This window comes from Lagenorhynchus albirostris, chromosome 15 (genome assembly GCF_949774975.1).
Source record: "Lagenorhynchus albirostris chromosome 15, mLagAlb1.1, whole genome shotgun sequence".
Classification (NCBI taxonomy): domain Eukaryota; kingdom Metazoa; phylum Chordata; class Mammalia; order Artiodactyla; family Delphinidae; genus Lagenorhynchus; species Lagenorhynchus albirostris.
The window spans coordinates 67,236,333-67,244,806 of record NC_083109.1 but is presented as its reverse complement, the minus strand read 5'-3'; the positions used below and the strand labels follow the sequence as shown (position 1 = coordinate 67,244,806).

At 49.2% G+C, this 8,474-nt stretch overlaps 1 protein-coding gene across 4 annotated transcripts in view; it reads left to right on the top strand.

Moving 5' to 3' along the window:
* Window positions 1-5,250: 5,250 nt before the first annotated feature.
* The window catches only part of USP31 (ubiquitin specific peptidase 31), a 119,945-nt gene continuing 116,721 nt past the window's right edge, over window positions 5,251-8,474 (top strand). For all 4 annotated transcript variants that reach the window (XM_060125173.1, XM_060125174.1, XM_060125172.1 and 1 more), the window contains exon 1: window positions 5,251-5,996. In XM_060125173.1, coding sequence (XP_059981156.1) covers window positions 5,382-5,996 — 615 coding nt within the window. In that variant the 5' untranslated portion in view covers window positions 5,251-5,381. The remainder of the gene's footprint in view (window positions 5,997-8,474) is intronic.

The following is an 8,474-nucleotide window of genomic DNA, read 5'->3' as shown; positions in this document are numbered from 1 at the left end:
AGATCCTTACCTCATTTCCTTCACAAAAATAAATTCCAGGTGGAACCAACATTAACAGTAAGAAAAAGAAAAAAATAGAAACCATAACAGCACTAAATGAAAAAAGAGATGAGTATTCTTTTTTTTTTAATATATAAATTTATTTATTTGTTTTTTGGCTGAGTTGGGTCTTCGTTGCTGCGCGCGGGCTTTCTCTAGTTGAGGAGAGCGGGGGCTACTCTTCGTTGCGGTGCACAGGCTTCTCATTGAGGTGGCTTCTCTTGTTGCAGAGCACGGGCTCTAGGTGTGCAGGCTTCAGTAGTTGTGGCACGTGGGCTCAGTAGTTGTGGCTCCTGGGCTCTAGAGCGCAGGCTCAGTAGTTGTGGCTCACAGGCTTAGTTGCTCCACGGTACGTGTGATCTTCCTGGACCAGGGCTCGAACCCGTGTCCCCTGAATTGGCAGGCAGATTCTTAACCACTGCGCCACCAGGGAAGCCCAGATGAGTATTCTTATGATCTTGGAGTTCCTAAGCATGTTAAAAAAATAAATAAATAAAAAAAGAAAGAAATCTTTATAGAAAAAATTGATCAATCTGACTATATAAAATAATTTAAATTCTCTATTTGATATAAAAATACTGCAGATATGGTGAAAGGTAAATAACCAAATGAAATTGCATAGACCAAGGAATAACTCATATACAAAGTACTTTTACTGATCAATATTTATAAAAGAAACACACCAAAGAAAAAATAAGCAAATGATGTGTACAGGTAAATCACAGCAGCAAAAATACAAATTGCTAACTAAAAGGCATTACTAGTCATTTTCTTGATTGCAAACAACGGAAACTGACACTGGTTAGTTCCAGCAATAAAGAAATGTATAGGAAGTCTATTAGGTTAGCTCGCAGAATAAACAGAGCTGGAGAAACAGGCTTGGACAGAAACGCAGGTAGGCAGACACCAGTAAGAACTTGCCACTAGAGCAGCCAGCTGGACACTCACTGCCACCATCACTGGCACCGCCACCACTGGACCTTCTGCTGAGTATAGAGCCACTAGATTCACTAATTATCTCCAACTAAGCTTGTATCTATACACCCAGAGCCAAGGTCCAGGTGGGAGCATCTGACTGGTCTTTCTTAGGTGATCTTCCTGGGCTCTAGCTTCCAGGGGTGGGAAGGCAAATACTTTCTCCCCATCCCCTGCTCAGTTTTCATAATAGAGTTTGAATTGTCCTGCCTAAATTTGTATCCTCTTCAAAAAGGAAGTCTGTTTAGATGTTGGATGGTAGAAGACCAGAACATGTTGTTCAACTTCACTCCTACAGATAAAAGTACATTAATACGCCATCTTTTTTTCATTGTATTTGCCAATGTGAAAAAGACTGAAAAACTCAGTACTGTCTAGGGTTTGGGTAATGTGCACACCCCATTCATCGTTGACAGGATAAAACCTTTCTGGAGGTGAGCTTGACACAATAGGTGTCAAAATATGAAATTTGCATTCCCTTTGGCCCAAGGTGTCAGCTTAAGGAGATAGTTGCAGGGATGGACCAAATTTACATCACGACACTACTCACTGCACTGTTGTTTCTAATTTGCGTTTCCCTAGTTTGGGGGTAAGGGGTGGGTATAGAGAGCGGAAGATTTACTATAGAATGTTGTTTGGGGTGGGTCTTAAAGAACGACCATCTGAGCGCTCCAACTAGGAATCCTTTTCCAAGCCTGTTTTGGTCAAGCTGGGAAAGGATGGCTTTGGAGCCTTTTGGGGACCAATAAGCCTGGAGTGGAATGGTAAAAGGGGCCCGATTTGGAAGAGGGTTCATATGTCTTATTAAGGATTTCAGATGTTGTTTATACTGCTGCCAAATAATCAATATGCTATACAATGGCTACCTTACTAATTATCCAGTAATGGGTAAGAGGAGCGTCTGTTGGGTTGAAGTCTATACCCTAGGGCAAGTGACAGATTGTAAGCTGACTTCCAATATGGTAAAATTAGTGTCATGACTGAGAGGTGCCAAGAGAGCCTGCGGAAGGGACACCTCCTGGAGCAGGTGACACTTATAAGACTCTAAGGATGGGGAGTGCCCAGGGAAAGGTGTCTGGCCTAGAGAATATATCTTGAGCAAAGGCTCATGGGTCTGGATCAAATTGCCTGAGGGTGTGGGGGAAGAACAAGACAATCCATAATGCTGGACTAGAAGCAGTGATTGGAGGACACTCCCATGTGAGTAACATCAGAGGGAACCGTATTTTACTGGACTTTGGTGACCAAGGAAACCAGCCTCCAATTACTGCTGAACTATAGCAACTACATTTTGGATTTCAGCTACATGCTGGTGGGAAAAGGTGGGAGTGACAACCAGGTGGTACTGGGCTAGGGGAGGGGGCAATGTTCAAAGGGGCGTGGTGAACCATAGCTTGCCCCTGCTGTGTGGTGGTGCTAAGGTGCCCTAATTTCTTCAAAGCACACGATAGCCACGGGATGCTGAGTAGCTGGCTCGGACAAGCGAGGAAAATGGAAAGGAGGGCCCAGGCAATGTGGTCATATTTTGCCTAAGGCTCCAGTATAAAGAAGACGAGCAGGGTGGTAAATTTCCACTGGTCTTTGACCACTCTCCGTTTTAAAATTTAAAAAAAAGAACTCTTGTTAATACCCACTGTCTTCCAGGCATGCATGTAAAGGAAGGAATGATGTTCTGGAAAGCAGCTGTCAGGACAGTCACGTGGACAAGGTACATTGGTGGAGAAGGCCAAGGATTGTTTGCAGCAGCTAAAAGAAAACCCCATCTCAACCAATTCCAGATCTGTCCTGGGTTTGAATTCCCCAGTTCTAATTAAAGTGACTCAATGTCTCAGTTTGGGTTCCCCTTAGATCAGAGCCTGAGACAAAGACCTGGGTGCAGATAGTCTGTTTGGGAGGTGATCCTGGAAGCAGGACTGAGGGAGTAGGAAGACTGAGACAGGGAAGTAAAGAAATCTAGAAAAGGGAGCATTATTGAACTGGTTACTATGGAGGGCAACTGGGGCTCAATCTTGCTGGAGAATCTGTGAAGAACTCTGTTGGATGCACCCCACAGTTGTCCATCCAAAGGATAGGAGGCTGGGATGTTTTTCCACCTGCTGATACTTCCCACTGGTTGAAGGTTGCCCCTGCTTAGGGGAGGGGGCTTATTAATTCCACTCCACCTACTGAGTTCCCTGGCATTAGGGAGAGTCCTCAAGCAGAAAAGCAAAGAAACAGCAGGCTTTTGAAGTGGCGGGGGTGTGTGGGGGTGTGGTGGGTGGCTGCCACACAGCAATGGCTTACACAGTTTATAGCTGAGGCTGAAATTGTAGATAGGCTCAGGGCATAAGACGTGAGGGATGAAAAGCTGTTGCTATGCTCAGTTTCCTTCTAAGACAGTTTATTCATTCAACCAAACATTTATTAGAGCCATGGTCAGTGCTGGGCATCTATGGTCGGCAAAAGAGAGCTAATCTCTGCCTTAAGAGCTGACAGTCTTTTGAGGATTTTGAGCAAGTGTGACTGGTGCTATGGACATGAGTCCAAAATGGAGAAGTGCTAAAATAAATAAATAAATAAGCAAGTAAATAAATAAATAAATAAAGGCAGCATCGGGAAGCAAACCTTGGGGGCTAACTCCCAAGTCAGATTGAAATCTACAGAGACCACAGCCCCAAGAACCTTCCCATATACTAGAAACAAGCAAGCAAGAAAACAAACCAACTTTCAGCATAATGGCTGAAAATGTTGTCAAACTGTTTGAAATTTCACCAAAAGCTCTTCCTTTTCTTGTCCCTTCCTCCGCCACAATTTCATATTTGAAAAAATTTAAACACGTCTGCAAGGTGATTTGGGGACTAGTGCAAAGAATCCACTGGGTGTCAGCATAAGGGTCCTGCTTACTACGGGGTGGGAGGTCAGAGGCAAAAGCCATTTACTTTGAAATACGGTGTAAGGTGGGATTTATGTTTTGAAAAGAGGAAAGGCTCTCCTTTCCCTGATTTCTCCGTTCTGCAGTAACCAGGACTCAGGCGAAGGGTTAGCAAAGAGGAGAATCTACAGAGAGGAGGTCATAAACCAGTGGATTTGGCAGCACAAAGATGTACTTTTTTGCACTATTTTCTTCTTTTTTAATTGAACCAACATTTAAAAATAGGATTTCCACCTTCTCTTAAAAAATCAGATGATCTGAGCCCTCATTTCTGCATGGGAACAATTGGCTGGAGCTGAGTGGCAGCCACCCCCTTTAGAAGGATGTTGATTTGCAATTTGCCAGAGTCCCTGCCATTCCTTATATTCTCCGCAACACTAAGTCACTTAAAGTAATAATAGTATGATTGAAACACCAGAATTCTTCATTCGCTGATAGGACCACCTGATATTTGTGGGTCTGTGACCTTTCGTTTAGAAAGCAAGTCTAGGGGCTTTGAAACATACTAGGGTTTGAAATGGGTAAGAGTCTACCAATCTCAAAGGAATTGAATGGAAGATTGAAGGAGAGATTGCATGCTTAACGCAATGCTTGTAACGGCGGCTATTACCAGCATCCACTAACAAGAGAGCACGCAGAAACACTGTTAGTTTCACACTTTGTCTTACTCCCAGCGTCTAGGACCGTGCTTGGCACTAACAGTAACTGTTGAATGAATGAATGAATGATGGTAGAGCTCAGGGGGGTCTGAAAAGGAAGGTATTCTGATAATATAGTTTCACCGCGACCCCAAAGTGCCGCCTGGAAGACAAGCCTGGCCGAAACGTGCCAGGCTCTGCGATGGCGTTCGAGTGGGCAAGCAGACCATCGGGGTCCTTCGGGAGCCTGGCGGGGCTGGCTTGCCCAGGATCGGTCAGGGCCATGTCCATCACCTCTTCCACAGTATGGTAAGGGGGCGTCCTGATTCCTGCACTTTCCCAAGGCCTCCACCATCAGATAGGTCAAGACGGAGTCCTACGCCGGGGCATCCACTACCCAGCGCTAGCCCAGCGCTAGCCCAGCGATACCCCGCGGCGCCTGGACCTTGACCACACTAGACATGGCCTCCCTCGGGCTTCACGGAGCAGTACCGCGCCCGGAGCCGCCAGTCATCGCGTCTGGCTGGGGAGGCAGCTCCGTTCCCGGAGTCAACATGGCGGCCGCGGCGGCTTCAGCGCGGGGCGGGGGAGCTGGGAGGCGGGTCACGTGAGCGGCCCAGCTGGGCGGATCTCGCGCGTTCCCGCCCGCCCCGCCGGCCGCGGCTCGCTTGCTAGCTCCGCGGCGCTCTGAGGTGTGCGGGGCATCGAGGCCCCCGTCCCGGTGAGGCGCGGCGCGGCGCGGCGGGATGCGGCGGCGGCCGTGGCGGGGACGCGGGCCGGGCGGGCGGACGCGGTGATGAGCGTCAGCGGCCACCGCCATGTCCAAGGTAACGGCGCCCGGGCCGCCGGCGGCGGCAGCGGGCGGGAAGGAGAAGCGCTCCTTCAGCAAGCGGCTGTTCCGGAGCGGCCGCGCGGGCGGCGGCGGCGGCGCTGGGGGCCCCGGGCCGGCCGCGCCCTCCTCGCCCTCGTCGGCGCGCTCGGTGGGTAGCTTCATGAGCCGCGTCCTCAAGACGCTGTCCACGCTCTCGCACCTTAGCTCCGAGGGCGCCGCCCCGGACCGCGGCGGCCTCCGCAGCTGCTTCCCGCCCGGGCCCACGGCCGCGCCCACGCCGCCGCCGTGCCCGCCGCCGCCCGCCTCGCCCGCGCCGCCCGCCTGCGCCGCGGAGCCGGTGCCCGGGGTGGCGGGGCTCCGGAACCACGGCAACACGTGCTTCATGAACGCCACGCTTCAGTGCCTCAGCAACACCGAGCTCTTCGCCGAGTACCTGGCGCTCGGCCAGTACCGGGCGGGGCGGCCCGAGCCCTCGCCTGACCCCGAGCAGCCCGCGGGGCGCGGCGCGCAGGGCCAGGGTGAGGTCACCGAGCAGCTGGCGCACCTGGTGCGGGCCCTCTGGACCCTGGAGTACACCCCGCAGCACAGCCGCGACTTCAAGGTGAGCCCCTGGGGCACCCGCCTGCCCAGAGCTTCCTTCTCCGCTTCCGTCGCGGCCAGAGGACTGATGCTCTGGTTGCCTAAGGAAAGAGGAGCGGGCCTCGAGTCCGGGCAGATGGCGCTGATTGCGAGGAACAGTCATTCACTCATTCATGCATCGGGCATTTGTAAGGGCTTGCTACGCGGCGGGCCCTTTGATGGGCACAGGGCAAGGGGGATGGGACAATGGGCAAGACCGTCTGCCATCCTGGAACTTACATTCTTGGGGGTGGGAGTGTTGAGCTTGGGTTCAAATCCTTGTTCTGCCACTTACTAGCGGTGTGACCTCGGGCAGGTTACTCTACCTCTCTGTGCCACAATTTCCTCATCTGGTACCTACCTCATAGGTGATTGTGAGCTGCTAACAAGTTGATATGTTGGGTTGAACCCTATGAAGTTACCCACTGTTGACCGTTCTGACTTACAGATTGGCATTTTTATGGCGTTCAACCTGGTATGTAAAATGCTTCCATTGTGTGCAGTGCTATGAGTATTTGCTGCCATTATTATTTTTAGTATTAAAAACTTTAACAAGTTGAAGAGGTGGTACCAGACAGTGGTTTGAAGGAAGTAAAACCTGGTGATGTGACTGTTGTGCTGGTAGGGTACGTTACATGGGTTAGGGTGACTTCTCGGAGGAGGTGATGTTCTGAGACTTGAGTAACCACAGGGAGGGCCAGCCTTGAGGAGTTCAGGGGAAAGCGGTTCCCAGGTGTAAGGCAAGTGTGGACACCTTGAGACGAGAAAGAGCCTGGTGTACTTGACCCGCAGTGTAGCTCCGGGATGGGCAAACTCTTTCTGTAAAGGGCTGCATAGCAAATGTTTTAGGCTCTGCTGTTCAAGATGCAAACTCGAGGATATTAAGTAGATACGTATATAACAAGAAAAGACACATTTCTACACATTTATTATTGCCTAAAATAAAAATGTTGTAATAATTGAGTACAATATTTTGTAATACAGGTCTACTAATGAGAAGCATGGGACTCCTTTTTTGGAGAGTACAAAGTTTAACTTAATTGGAGTTCAAAATTAATGTTCCCTGTTGTCAAATTGATTACAAGCATTCATCTCTCCAAATCATTCGTAGCTCACAGGCCGTATAGAAATAGGCAGTGGGCTAGATGTGGCCTTGGGTCCTTGTGAGTGCGTGAGAGCTGAGAGAGGAGTGTGAGTGGTGGGCTGGGGCCAGGTGGTGTAGGATCATAAATTTAGGCTGTAGTACTAAGGAAACGGGCTCTTACTCTAAGCAAAAGGGGAAGATGATTTGAGATTGTATAAGGGATACTTTTAGGTGGGAAATGGATATAAATAGAACTAAATAGAATGAAATCACACAATAAGAAAGTTAATTCCTTTTCTGTTCTCTTTCTCTCCTGATCATGCCCAAGAGAAAGTCTCAGCTTGGTGGTTAGCTTGTCTTTAACACCTCTTGCTCACTCCCCCACCTTTTTTTTTTATTTGTTTATTTATTTTATTTATGTATTTTTTGGCTGTGTTGCGTTGTCCCTGCTGTGCGCGGGCTTTCTCTAGTTGCGGCGAGCGGGGGCTACTCTTTGTTGCAGTGCGCGGGCTTCCCATTGCAGTGGCTTCTCTTGTTGTGGAGCATGGGCTCTAGGCGCACAGGCTTCAGTAGTTGCGGCACGCAGGCTCAGTAGTTGTGGCTCGTGGGCTCTTGAGTGCAGGCTCCGTAGTTGTGGCGCACGGGCTTAGTTGCTCCATGGCATGTGGGAACCCGTGCCCCTTGCATTGGTGGGCAGATTCTTAACCACTGTGCCACCAGGGAAGCCCCCCCTTTTTTTTTTTTTAAATAGAGAATAAGCTTCAAGTTTAGAGATCTGAATAGGTAACAGCTAGAATTTAATAAGGTTATGTCTTCATTGGATTTGTCTTTACATTTGTCTTTTCTAAAATAAATTTATTTATTTATTTTTGGCTGCGTTGGGTCTTCGTTGCTGTGTGCGGGCTTTCTCTAGTTGTAGCGAGCAGGGGCTACTCTCTAGTTGCAGCGAGCAGGGGCTACTCTTTGTTGCGGTGCGCGGGCTTCTCTTGTTGTGGAGCACAGGCTCTAGTTGCACAGGCTTCAGTAGTTGTGGCACGCAGGCTCAGTAGTTGTGGCTCGCAGGTGCGGGCTCTAGAGCACAGGCTCAGTAGTTGTGGCTCATGGGCTTAATTGCTCCGCAGCATGTAGGATCGTCCCGGACCAGGGCTCGAACCCTTTGCATTGGTAGGCGGATTCTTAACCACTGCACCACCGGGGAGGCCCTGTCTTCTATTTATGGCAAATGGTACTGGCATTCCATTGGTGCTATGAAGTTTCTTTCTAAAATACACTTATTTAAGTATGAGTAAATGATTTGATTAAAATATAAATTGGTCAGCTATCTAAGGGAATCAGCTTGGTTGAGGACCTTCTGTTTTGCTGAGGAACAACACTGCC